The 14,801-nt window shown below is 32.6% G+C and overlaps 1 protein-coding gene across 2 annotated transcripts in view; it reads left to right on the forward strand.

The window, feature by feature from the left end:
* The window catches only part of LOC139528703 (macrophage scavenger receptor types I and II-like), a 28,797-nt gene that overhangs the window by 1,397 nt on the left and 12,599 nt on the right, over positions 1 to 14,801 (forward strand). For both annotated transcript variants that reach the window (XM_071324829.1, XM_071324828.1), the window contains exons 2-4: positions 4,225 to 4,263; positions 4,744 to 4,769; positions 13,076 to 13,214. In XM_071324829.1, the coding sequence (XP_071180930.1) occupies positions 4,229 to 4,263; positions 4,744 to 4,769; positions 13,076 to 13,214 (200 nt within the window). In that variant the 5' untranslated portion in view covers positions 4,225 to 4,228. The remainder of the gene's footprint in view (positions 1 to 4,224; positions 4,264 to 4,743; positions 4,770 to 13,075; positions 13,215 to 14,801) is intronic.

Consider the following 14,801-nt stretch of genomic DNA (forward strand, 5'->3'; position numbering starts at 1 on the left):
ACAGCTGAAATGGTCTGATAAACAGATATATTATTTTTTTCGAATATATCACTTGTGGAAGAAAGTACATATTTGATCGTTCCTTTCCTTTTCTTTAATCTTTATTTAATTCAAGCTGTATTGTTTTTTTCCCCTCATATTTTGAATTTCATATTAAGACTTATCAAAGCATTTACCACACAAATGTGCATAGGGTCTTTAACATTTTGTTTCAAATTTAGTAATTTCTAGAACATATTTTTTTGGCAAATTCCTAACTATTGGAGTTATATATTTAAAAGGAATGGAAACGCGACCGACCTCAAAGAAAACTGTATGATGCATCTCTGCGTTAATAACATCCCGTCGATCTAACTGGATGGCAGTAGTTATCGAACTTGGCCATCTAATCATGAAATGAAATAAGGAATTGTCTATTTAGATACACAATCCTTTCTGAGGGTGTAAAATTTATACATCTTAGGGGTGAAATTTTGGGTTTTTTCATCTGACACGTACACTTATACGCAAACATTTCTGAGGGTCTTGCAGCAGTAAATAGTTAAAAAACATTACATCTTAGGGGTTACAAAAAATACCTATTTCAGATCTTATGGGTGCTTTGAAATGTAGACAGTTTCGTATCATGCATTATCTGGTATTGTATTTAAAATTCTGATGGGTACAATCCTTGCAGTAAAACATTCTGATAGGTCAATGTTTCCCATGAAAGCCCATCCACCCAATATGAACAGAAACTACATCTGATAGGTCTTAATTTATAGATCTGATAGGTAGTTTTTCATGATGTTTTTTTTTATATGTAAAAAAAATCTCCCCATCCATCCCCACCTGTCGGAAATTAACTGGAATGGCCCAATTAAGGTCAACTTCTAGATGAAATCTGACATTATACGAGTTTGTAAGCAGATTTAAAGTAATACAACAAATTTGAAAAATCACTTTGCAATTTTGGAATATGACTTTGTATAGAAAAGTATAAAGGAAGAAGTACGTGAAAAGATTTAGTATTTTATCTAAATAAAAGAACTTAGAATGTAGGTGTTATAATACACACTGGTATGGGATATGAAATTTAATTTGCAGGTATAATCTATCATGTAATGTATCTTTGATAAGCTCATTTTTGTCGTATATTATACCTAAGCAGGAACAGTGTATATAAATACTTACTATAGGCTGTCCCTGATTTTTAAGGTGTCAACATTATTATTTTAACAACGAAGATTATATTTTGAGTCCACTAGACTACTGTTCTTCGAGAAAAAAGGAAGGAACTGTTTTGCTGTCACGTTTATGGTAATTTGCGGCAACGCTATATAATGACAAATTGCAATACCAAAAAATAAAGTATGAAACATAGTATTTTGAAAAAATAAATGAATAAAATCGACATTGTCGGTGTGGAACTTAACTGAACAAAATGACGGCAATGTGAACGATAAACATGGGATTTTGAATTTTTATCATCATTTTCAGGAAACAAACACTATGTGATCGAACAAATATTAAGCTTTTAAATTGTATGTCAATGTCACATCTATTTCAAAAAGTTATGTAACCTTTACCAAAATAAGGCGTGTTGGTGTATTTATTGACGAATTACTTAAAAATTTTCGACATGTTTTGAAATAAAATCATTAACATTGTCCCAATAACATTTAGCATTCGTAATTTAGACCAAACTGTAGGAAAATATTCCTTGTTTAAAATCATATCTTATTTTTGCACTTTGTTTTTCCCACTTTCCAATATTTAAAAGAAATCGTATTTCAATCTCAGATTGAAAGACGTGTTTTGACAGAATAATGAAATTCAGAACTAAAGTTTCGAAAAATCGTAGAAAATTTATAAATGTTATCAGAAACTTGAAAAAAGTTACAAAATGCTAGAACAAGGTTTCAGCTTTATAATGATATCAACTTTTTTGTTTTGCACTTCGTAGTTGCCGAGCTTTCAGAAAAAATATCAGAGCACTGTATTTTTTTTGTTTTGTAATCCGGATGAAACTCACTCAAGTTTCAAGACCTAGGTCTATTTCAATAAGAATTTTCATAATAAAATATTACAAACGTATGTTCCATGATGCATTGAAATGATGCATTAGGCTTTAACTTTTCCACATAACAGAGGTTTATTCTTGATTTTGGGTGTCTATCTCCTTTTATATCTTCTCAAATAAGATGACCAAGTGAATTTATAAGACCGATCTAAATGACAGGAAATGGACATCCGCCATGATTCTTTATATTATTCATCATACTTCCGACCGAGTCAGACTTGTTATTGGATTGTAGCTCTGTAGGTGCTCTGCTGGTTTCCCGATTGATGTCCGTTTCCATTCCTGTTAAATATACAATTCCTTGTTATTTTTATCGGAGTAATTTTAACGCTCCAAAATACGGACTGTACTTTAACTGTAAATAATGATTTAATGTTTTTTTTAAAACAGCACATTGTATTTTCAAATGTTTGCATAGGTTGCGAACATCAGTAAACCCTAAAACCACAAACGCCTCCATAATAAACCACACAGATGAGCAACAGATTGATATACAATGGTTTCCATTTCTTGGTGGAGTTATGGATTAAATATTGTATTTACACATGTAAGATAAGAAGATGTGGTATATTGCCGATAATATAACTATTAAACATATTTTTTTTCTAGATTTTTGCAAGTTAGAAGCAAACAATTATATTTAACAACTATGTATCATTATGAACAAAAGAATCAATTTATATCACGAGTTACTGTTTTAAGTGGAACTCAACGCCTTTTGTATAATTGCATCGTCTTAGAAATCTATACTATTAATCGAGAAGACCTCATTTTGTGTGTCAACTCTCCTCCTTCCACAATAAATTAATCATCATGCCTCTGTGTCCTATAGGTACTATGTATAGTCGCATTTGTCGTCCATTCTTATGATTATTCAGTTTGGGTTATTTTGGGAGAAAAACGAAAAAAAAATGCGTCCGGATATTTTTCCGTCATTGGACGAAATTTTAAGTCAGACTAGACTTTTGGTTTGCGTTTTTCTGTACTTAGAACATACAAAGAGTATGAATACAATGTATTTGCTATCTGCTATCAATTTCAAGTTAACTATCCACGGCGGTCACAGAGTTTATTAAATAGAGAGGATCTATACAATGTGTCAATTACCTCCGTGGATCGATTAGTAAAGTGGAAATTGATAGTAAAAAGCAAATACACTTTATTTATAGTAATGAATGTTCATAATATACAGATAAACGCTAACAGCATTGAAATTAATAGACAAATATAAATAAATGGGAATTTGGGAGGAAAAAAATGAGGAACCGGGCTAGAAAAACAATTGTCCTGTTACGAAGTACCTATATGACTTTTGTTACCTTTTCTGAAATTCTTCAGTCATAAAATCTTTTACAAAAAATCATCGAGTCACTAAGTATATTAAATAGAGAGGGTCAATAGAATACATGTATATCAATGACCGCCGATGATTGATTAGTAAACTGAGAATTGATAGTAAAAAGCAAACAAACTCTATTTATAGTACTGAATGTTTATAATAAAATAATACTAAACGTATGTTCATATTGAAATAAATAGAAAACAAAAAAATGGGAATTTTGGGAAAAAGGATGAGGGATTGAAAAAAAAAACAATCGCCTGTCTTCAAGTACTTATGACTGTTGATACCTTTCCTGAAATTTTCCAGTCATTAAATCTTTTACTAAAATTCCTCCTACAACACTTTACATACTTTCAACCACGCTCTCACTACCCGCGATTTCGCGGGTGTGTTCTAGCATTTATTATCCTTGCTTATACATTGTAGTATTTCAGGGGGGGTGCTCTTTACTATCCACAATGGTCACTGATGTATATATATATATATATATATATATGATATCAGTGACCGTTCATAGTAATTATAGTGTATATGTATGTTCATAGTATACAGAAAAACAGAAGGAATAAAAATCGGTATTTGGGAAAAAAGGAGGAGGGCAAACAAATGTGCCCAGTCCATAAGTACCTTTGACTTTTGATACATCTCCTGAAATTCTCCAGATATATTTTTTTTACAGTTTACATACGCTCTATTTCCCCCCGATTTCGCGGGTGTGTTCTAGTACATAATTATGATAGAGCTTGCAATGTTAACGAATATATCAATTGAACTATACATTATACAATATTATGGTGTTTTTTTTTTGTTTACTTTTCAGCATCATGTGGTTCCTAATATCACTAGTGGCGTTTAGAATGTACGTACCATTTCATCCAGCATGAATTAGATCTTTATTTGTAATTGTTTCATTGGAATTCATTTTGGTCATACAAACTCACATATTATTATTATTTTATACACTTACATTTCTTTCTCTGCCTACAAGCTTGTTTTCTGTTGCTTAGAATAATGTGACGGTCTAAAGTAAGTTTAAAAAAGGGTGGATAATTATTTGTTTAATTAATTGAATACACCAGATTTGTACGCAGGAAATTCACATTCGAATTTTTTATTATGTACAATGATAAGCATTAATAATCAAGTACACGATTTAAACAGAACCTGTTTTACATTATATAGTACTTAAACTTAACCATTAAATACTAAAAATAGCTTAAAATTAACGAAACGAAATCTTTGTCGAAAACAAACAAATGAATTCAAGACATACATATTAAAACTTTAAATGAATAAAATGCAAGAATCCCAATAAAATCGTTAACATTTACTATTGTAGGACTGATGTGGCCTGCACTCCAACAGGTAAAGTAACATATTGTCCTATTAGAATCGAAATAATTCCTTCATGTCATGCTCTATGCTCATTTAACATGGGTAGGCATTATATTTGACCCCATTTTACACCTCGCTAACGCTCAGTGTAACAAATCGACAAATATAATGCCTACCCATGTTAAAACGAGCATAGAGCATGATATGAAGGCATTATTTCTTAAATATATAATGTAAAAGGGTGGACACAGATCAGCATGAATAGTCTGTTTAAATGTTTGATAGTGTTTTCTGACAAAAAGAGTTCTCTGTTTTACAAAATTAGTTGCGCAGTGACAGTTAACCTGTCCCATACCCAAAGCTAGCAATGTCTTTAATACTAGGTTTAGTGTTTACGACCAACATGGTGGTGACACTAATAGCATGGACCACCAAATAATTCTGATGAAATTAGTTCAAAAACTTTGATTTTGCATAGCAGGAGCAAAAACTCAAAATTAGGGCAGTCACACATTAGGTACATTTCTGCATGATTTAATTTTCATATACGCGATGGTACCTGAAAACCTGCATTCATGTTCTATTTGTATGGTTCTATTTTAATATGTTCCTTTGGAGTGGTCATTTCTTAATTGTTTACCCCCACAAAAACTGTAAAATGAGTTAAATAGCTTCCCACTAATTAGTTAAAGATTTTGTTTAAATATAGAAATTGTTTCTTAGAAGATTTCTTATGGTTTTCTCCAAGGCTCTGTCGGAGTTTAAAAAAAATGACCAGTATGAAAATGATGTCAATTAAATAACCTTTATGAGCATGCTTTATAGACTCATTTAACTGATAACACTTCCAATGATACGAACATCAAAATAATATGTTTTAATTATGATCAACAATGTTTCCTGAAATTCTGTTGTATGGTTTCGAAAGGAGTTGCGATGAAAGGAATATGACTGATATACAAAACGGCCGACGGATCAATACCTTGTAACTTTGTTGAGTGGGTTATAATTACTTGGTAGATTCCTTTATGTTTTATTTCACTTTGTGTAAATAAGACCAAACTACATTGTATTTATGTGCTAAAATTAAAAATTACCCCGTATACAGGAATCCATGAAACCTCTTCCTACGGAAATTCGCCTTGTCATCTATGATGTCAACTCATTGTATACAAACATACCTCATGATGACGATATACAATCGAGCAATATTTAGAACCACCCACCGAATGTTCAGTTCAGCTGCTTATACTGGCTCTGAAATGCAACAATTTAACCTACAATGGTGAACATTACCGTCAGATAAACGGGACAGCGATTGGGACGAAACCTTTTTCTTGGTTTCGTTTCATCGATGATGTTGATATGAAATATACAGATTGCATTCTAACTGGATGATTTTTATCAAACATGCAAACAACACCCAACAGTTAGAAAAATATGAAATTTCAGACTCTGAAATATCTTTCTTGGACACAACTACATCTTTAAATGACAGTGTCATATCAACATACCTCGACTGTAAACCTACAGATCAACTTCAGCGTCTTTCTCTCGAAAGCTGTCACCCAAACCCTGTACACAAAAAATCATGAACAGTCAGGTTCTTAAGGTTAAATTGATTTACTCTTCTGTTGAGGCTGTCACTAAACGGTTACAGGAATTTCGGGAATTTTTTACCAATCGAGGTTATAAGAAATGAGATGTAGATAAAGGGTTTGTGTGTGATAACAATAACAGCTGCAATGACCTAATACAGTACAAATTGAAGAGGCGAAGCACAATAGTTTCGTTTGTTTTAATATACAATCCCGCGTTATCTTACAAACAACGTACCTCTCCCGTTTGATACGTGCCAATGGCTAGATTATTGCCAAACACCAAAACTTATCCAAGATTGTTCCTATAACTCCTGTTTTAGTCTGTCGGACAGTCTTAAAGACTTATTTGTTAGAGATGATTTTTCATCTAATAAAAGTTATTTCACTGCAGGATGGTACAAGTCGCGTGGTAACAGACAATGTTTTACTTGCCAACAAATACTGAATGCTCAAACACTCACTTGCTACTCCACTAGGGCTGTATACACTACTAGTACATATTGCAATGTAACTTGCAATGCAAAGAGCATGTTGTATACATTCTTCAATGTCGATGTGGTGTGCAGTATGTTTGCGAGATAGAACATCCATTCAAAAACGCATTGAACAAATCCTATATTAAATTTTGTATATATCTCGTAGCTAGTGCTCCTTTAAATAACCAAACACGCACAAAATTCAAGCGTTATCCATCTCTAGCTAAGGGGATAAATTGAAGTTTGTATGGATACGGAGTCAATGAGGTCTTAGTAATTACTTGCAAGTAAATAAATCATCATTAATGTTTATAAGCTAATTTTGACAAAATTGGACCATACTGGCTGCTTAAAGCGATTTTTTTCACTAGGCCGTACGTCTAAATGTTTTTTGCTCATTGTTGAAGGTTATTTTTTGACTTGCAACTGTTAACATCTTAATTGTTCCATTCTAGTCAGTTTTTTTCAGTCATGTATGATAATCAAGTCTAAGTCATTTTTTTATCCAGTCGAAATGTACAATTTCAATGAATTCCCCAGGTTTTTTACAAAATTGTTTTGTCGTGCGGATTTGGGTATAGAAAGCGGACTCTAGGGACATATTTGTTTTAATGTTTCAGTTCTAGATTTTCTGAAAACTTTTGTGTTACGCTTACTGAAACAGTATAGAAGGTCATATTTAACATTGTTTGCCTATGAACAGATAAGAAACAAATTTGAAACATTTCAACTGTTTCCTTCCATTTTTTATGGGAGAAAACGACAAACATCACGATTTTCGTCTTTTCTTTTTTTATATTTTTAATGTTCACCAGCACTAGTCAGGACCATATCACCAGCACAGAACGTTTTCTCGTAGGACAACCTTATCCATCATGCGGTAGATGCAATAGGATACCAACATTTCCCATGGCTCGTCAGAGTGGAATATATTTAATGTTCATGACAATTTAATTTTAAACCTTTATTTATTCCAACAAAGTTATTGAGATTTTGCTGAGACTTAAATACTTTCTGTAACACGGGAATATTTAAAAAAAATAATGCAAAGAAGAATTAAAGTATTTCACCAACAGAGAACTATAAATGGTTTCATATCATATGTTTACCTCCATGCAGTCTCCTGTAAAAGATCATACTTAGCATCTTCCACATGATTTTTAATGTCTTATGTATGACAAAAGAGAGACAAAATATAATACCAGAGGGACAGGTAAATCATAAATGAAAATAAACTGACAACTCCATGGCTAAAAATGAAAAGGACAAACAGATAAACAATAGTACACATGGCACAACAAAGAACTAAAGAAAAAACCACACGACAAACTGTTGTGAAAACAATATTCACTGCACACTTTCAAAGATCTGCATGCAAATCCAAAACTTACAAAATGTGAACTTAAGGTTTTGCAAATTTTATCGCTTGACATTTTTATCTCCAAATCATGGTTTATCTACTATATGTGGTTGGAATGGGACTTTGAACTAGCTTTACGGATCTGCGAATACTCTTGTGTCTTTTTATTTAGTATTTTGTGTTTTAAGAGTTGTGTTGTTACACCACTGTACCAATGAAGGGGGGATTGAGAAAGGGTGGGGTGTCCTATTGTATTTGTAGTATTTGTACATTTTGTATTTTAATCCATCTGATGAGTGAAACCTTTCTCAACTAATTTTTATAGTTCGTTCCTATGTTGTACTATTATAACACTGTCCCAAAGGTTATGAGTGATGGTTGGGATCGTCTTAAAATGTTTAACCCCGCCACATTCTCTATATATGTGCCTGTCCAAAGTCAGGAGCCTGTAACTCAGTGGTGGTCATTTGTTTATGTGCTACATATTCGTTTTTCGTTAATTTTTGTACATAAATTGGGTCCTTAGTTTACTCGTTTGAATTGTCCTACATTATCAGTTCGAGGTCTTTTATAGCTGATTATGCGGTATGTGCTTTGCTCATTGTTGAAAGTCGTATAGTGACCTATAGTTGTTAAGGTGGTACCCAAAGCTTTCACTAAAATTAATTTTGCTCTTTTAATTTTCATAAAATTTTGACAAAGTATTTAATTTTACCCTTTGACAAAAATATAAAAATTTCAAAAAATTTGAACCAACCATTTTTTTAGAAAAATTACACTGTTTATATAGCAGTTTGACAAACACTACTTTTGATCATTGAGAAGTTTGATACTCCTATTAAAACAACGTAATTAAAACATTTAGCTGATTTTACATAGTTATCTATCTGTAGTGTTAGGTACCAAATTGTGTCAAATTGATCTCTTGCGGAGAGTTGTCTCATTGGCAGTCACACCACTTCTTTTTCTTATATTGGATGGTGGGGAGGGACATGGTATCGCAAACAAAAATGTTAAGGCTTCAAGCGTGCCTAATACCAGTTGTATTTCTGTCATATTTGATTTTCGTTCAAACTTGTATTTTTAATCAGAAGGAAGGTCTTCATATTTAATCGTTAGAATTTTTATATCTTGTATTCGTTATGAATTTTGCTAGTTGTTGAATGTCATAATAGTACTTTGACTTGCAATTCTTAGCATCTTGTTCTATTCTAGTAAGTTTTTATCAGTCATGTATGAAAAGAAACTCTATGTCTTTTTTTATACAGTCGATTTTTTTTAAAGCCAAGGTATATATTTAAGAAATCAGAGACACCAGTGGTCAGATTATCTAACCTCGTGTGTTTAACATACAATGTTGGAAATCTTCAATTTAAGGGCATATCTTAAAATAAAACTATTCTAATTAAATATTTTTTCATCTGATATTGAACGGAAGTTGTTGTCCTGTTATATAAGTGACGATTATTTGAAAACGTATATTAAACAGCAAAATGGATGCCCAAAAGTAAAAGAAGGAGTCACAAATCCGGTTGAATACATTTGTACTGTTTTGTTAAAGTGCCGAATTGACCATGTCGTCCCTTTTTAGCTCACCTGGCCGAAAGGCCAAGTAAGCTTTTCTCATCACTTGGCGTCCGGCGTCCGTCGTCCGTCGTCGTCGTCCGTCGTCGTCGTCCTGCGTTAACTTTTACAAAAATCTTCTCCTCTGAAACTACTGGGCCAAATTTAACCAAACTTGGCCAAAATCATCATTGGGGTATCTTGTTTAAAAAATGTGTCCGGTGACCCGGCCAACCAACCAAGATGGCCGCCATGGCTAAAAATAGAACATAGGGGTAAAATGCAGTTTTTGGCTTATAACTCAAAAACCAAAGCATTAAGAACAAATCTGACAGTAATAATATTGTTCATCAGGTCAAGATCTATCTGCCCTGAAATTTTCAGATGAATCGGACATTTCGTTGTTGGGTTGCTGCCCCTGAAATGGTAATTTTAAGGAAATTTTGCTGTTTTTGGTTATTATCTTGAATATTATTATAGATAGAGATAAACTGTAAATAGCAATAATGTTCAGCAAAGTAAGATCTACAAATAAGTCAAACATGACCAAAATGGTCAGTTGACCACTTTAGGAGTTATTGCCCTTTATAGTCAATGTTTAACCATTTTTCGTAAATCTTAGTAATTTTTTAGAAAAATCTTCTCCTCTGAAACTACTGAGCCAAATTTAACCAAACTTGGCCATAATCATCATTGGGGTATCTTGTTTAAAAATGTGTCCGGTGACCTGGCCAACCAACCAAGATGGCCGCCATGGCTAAAAATAGAACATAGGGGTAAAATGCAGTTTTTGGCTTATAACTCAAAAACCAAAGCATTTAGAGCAAATCTGACATGAGTTAAAATTGTTTATCACGTTAAGATCTATCTGCCCTGAAATTTTCAGATGAATCGGACATTCCGTTGTTGGGTTGCTGCCCCTGAAATGGTAATTTTAAGGAAATTTTGCTGTTTTTGGTTATTATCTTGAATATTATCATAGATAGAGATAAACTGTAAACAGCAATAATGTTCAGCAAAGTAAGATCTACAAATAAGTCAAACATGACCAAAATGGTCAGTTGACCACTTTAGGAGTTATTGCCCTTTATAGTCAATTTTTAACCATTTTTCGTAAATCTTAGTAATCTTTTAGAAAAATCTTCTCCTCTGAAACTACTGAGCCAAATTTAACCAAACTAAGCCATAATCATCATTGGGGTATATAGTTTAAAAAATGTGTCCGGTAACTCGGCCAACAAACCAAAATGGCTGCCATGGCTGAAAATAGAACATGGGTAAAATGCAGTTTTTGGCTTATAACTCAAAAACCAAAGCATTAAGAGCAAATCTGACAGGAAGTAAAATTGTTGATCAGGTCACGATCAATCTGCCCTGGAATTTTCAGATAAATCGGATAATCAGTTGTTTGGTTGCTGCCCCTGAATTGGTAATTTTGAGGAAATTTTGCTGTTTTTTTGTTATCTTGCATATTATTATAGATAGAGATAAACTGTACACAGCAATAATGTACAGCAAAGTAAGAACTAAAAATAAGTCACTATGACCAAAATAGTCAATTGACCCCCTAAGGAGTTATTGCCCTTCATAGTCAATTTTTAACAATTTTCTTAAAATTTGAAGATTTTCAATAACATTTTCCACAGAAAGTACTGTTATAGATAGAGATAATTGTAAGCAGCAAGAATGTTTAGTAAAGTAAGATCTACAAACACATCACCATCACCAAAACACAATTTTGTCATGAATCCATCTGTGTCCATTGTTTAATATTCACATAGACCCACCAAGGTGAGCGACACAGGCTCTTTAGAGCCTCTAGTTTATCATTTCACTCCCTAGTCTCATTTATCCCTCGATATTTGTCAAAACTGAAACACGTAGTTTTTTTTCTATTTGAAGTTTAATCCACCACTGGAGTAAGTTTACCTTTTATATTTATGCTCATTTTTTATATCGTTGTGGATATTGTTGAATTAAACATTTTATGCAACTTCATATTTGATTATTGGTGTTAGATACGCACGACATGAACAAATATTGCCGATGTGAATTTACAGTACTGTTTTTACTTTTTATGTATGCATTTGCCCCTTACATTTTATTCATTATTTGTCAATCCCACATATTAGGATTTATTTTTGTGTTTTATTTGTAAACAAGAGTCACGCTCAATTTTTTAGAAATACAGTACCGCACAGTTTTAACGTGTGTAATTTTTTTTTATCGTGCACGGTAAGAAAATACAGTCAATGACATATGCAACCTGTCATTTTTATTGCATATATATAGATATGTGGGTGCAATCTTTTTCTGATATATTGATGTTGTTTTTCGAAGTGTAGTGTACTAGAGCTACTTTTATTGAACTATCAGTAACCATTTTCTTTGTGAATGTACTACTTTTTGACATTTATTGTATAAGTGTTGACTTAATGGTATGCTTATGATTGTTATTTTGTACTTTCAGTTTTTCACCCTCTTTGGGGGTCTGTACACCAATAAACAGTTGATCTCTCAACGACATATTAGTACAACATTCATCTGCCCAATGTTATTAATCATAGACCATTTGTTTCAAATCGGATCAATGTTTTACCAAAAATAACCAGCACAATGCTAGATCCCATCAGCACAGAATCAGAACTTGTCAAAACTGAGAAAATGCTAAGTTTTGATAAATTGCACAGGTTTTTCAAAATATCATTTTGTTGTGTGGATTTAGGTATAGAAAACGGGAGTCCAGGAGCATTTTTGTTTCATTTTTCAGTTCTAGATATTCCTAAAATTTGTACTTTTATGTTACGCTTACTCAAACAGTTTAGAGGGTCTCACTTTGAATTGTTTGAACACATTAGAAACAAAATTAGAACATCTCAACGTTTCTCTCCATTTTTTATTCAGGAAAACGTCACAAATCATCAATTTTGTCTTTGATTAATTATTATCCTTACTAGTCAGGACCAAATCACCAGCACAGAACGTTCCCTTGCAGGACAACTTTACCTACCGTTAGCTTGGACTATGAATGTAGATGGAAGAGTGTAAAAACGTTTACATGCAACATATTCTAACAAACTACGGACATTAAAACTGTTATTGCACGCAGATCAAAATATTAAAATACATTGCACAAAGCCTTATGAATACCCCTTTATGCAGAGCCTGACCTTTTAGGTGAAGACTTTTTATATCTTCGAAAAAATTCTTTAGATTGAATCAATTGTGAACGGATAAACCCTATCGCTCCTCTACATGTATATGAGTGTGAAGCTTTGATGTATTGTTTTATTATTTTTCTTTATATATTATATGTGTTAACCGGTTATTTTACAGATAGTATACGATTAGTTGATGGATCTAATTTAGATGAAGGAAGATTAGAAATTTATCACAATGGCATTTGGGGTACTGTCTGTGATGATCATTTCGATTGTGCTGCTGCTATGGTAGTTTGTCGACAACTTGGCTACAGGTTTAATAATTTCATTACCAGCATGATACATTTGCCTCAAATCAATTATTGTATATATTGAAGATATCATCCATGTCAATATATTACTATCAGAAAAACTATGAAACTCCTGTATACTAACCACTAGGAACAATGCTAGGTTTAACTTCACTTTCCATTTTTTGCAAGCCTTAAAATCGATTACCCAGTCTCTGTTACCATTAAACACTTAGACTACCTAGGAATTTCATTTTGTTGAAAGGAACATTATTTGTTGCGAAAATACAAATTAGTATCGACCATGATAAAAACAAATAAAAATCAAATACTAGCCTACACTCTATCACAGGTGTTTTGAAATGAGTAGACGGATGATTTCGCTGGCAAATATTGATAAGACTGTGTGTATTTACCTAACGGAAACATTATAAATGACCTTTTCATACTTTGAGTCTGCCAGCTGCAAATTCAAATGATTAAAGAAATTTGTCCCAACACAATACAATTCCTCAGTTTCAAGACATATCTTTAATCAAATATGGCTTCGAATTATGAGAGTGAAAAAATTTCTGTCAAAACATGACAGCAAATGGAAAATGTTTCAAAAGCATGTGTCCCTAATTTTTTTTTAAGAATATATAAATGAGCAGTTGTGGATTTGAGATTTTCATTTTTCTATTCAGAAGTATGGTCTTATTTTCTCGAACAACTCGTTGAATGCTGCAGGTGAGGCAGGATCTGTTTAACGTTTCGAAGCACCTAAGATCCCACAGTTTTCTCTAGGGTTCAGTTTGCTAAGTCTTTAGTGTTCTGTGTAGTATTATGTATCTTTTTGATAATTTTTGCATTACCTTATTTTTCAGTTGAGCCGAGTTACACGTGTTTCGTATACAGAGTTTTCTATGCTGTGTGTGTTCATGCTTGTTTACTGTTTGGTCTTACATGGATTTGCCTTAATTCAAAATTATTTGATTTTTCTTGTTCTATACATATGTAAAAATTAAGAAAATAAATCAGCTACTTCTGATTAAGAAGGAAAACCTATATGGTTAGAAATTTCAAATAGTAACACCATTTCAAGATCAATTATATATTTTATATGAATCTATAAATATATCAAATTTATTTTAAAGTTAGAAATTTTACCGGGATGATATAAAGTCACAAAATTTGTACATCTATGATTTTTTAGGCCCTTTTCCGTGTACAAATAAACACATCTAATTTGAAACTGTCGGCATTTTTAAAAAGCATGATCCAAAATAGAAATGAGACAATATCTGAAAAAGTCTGATTTCCATATTCCATCTTTCACCGGCAGTTATTTTTTTATACGCCCGTCAAAATTTTGACGGGATGTATTATGGTATACAAATTTCCGGTGTCCGTCCGTCTGTCAGTCCGTCTGTCCATCTGTCTGTCCGTCTGTCTTTCCGTCTGTCCGTCTGTCTGTCGGTAAACATGTCGCACCGTAACTTGAGAAAGACTTATCCAAATTTCATTAAATTTGATATAGTTGTTTCTTATGATGGTCAAATGATCTGTATACTTTTTGGTGAAAATAAGATTAACACTTTTTGAGTTACGGCACTTTGTAACTTAAACAGG

Source organism: Mytilus edulis, chromosome 6, assembly GCF_963676685.1.
Source record: "Mytilus edulis chromosome 6, xbMytEdul2.2, whole genome shotgun sequence".
Taxonomy (NCBI): Eukaryota; Metazoa; Mollusca; class Bivalvia; order Mytilida; family Mytilidae; genus Mytilus; species Mytilus edulis.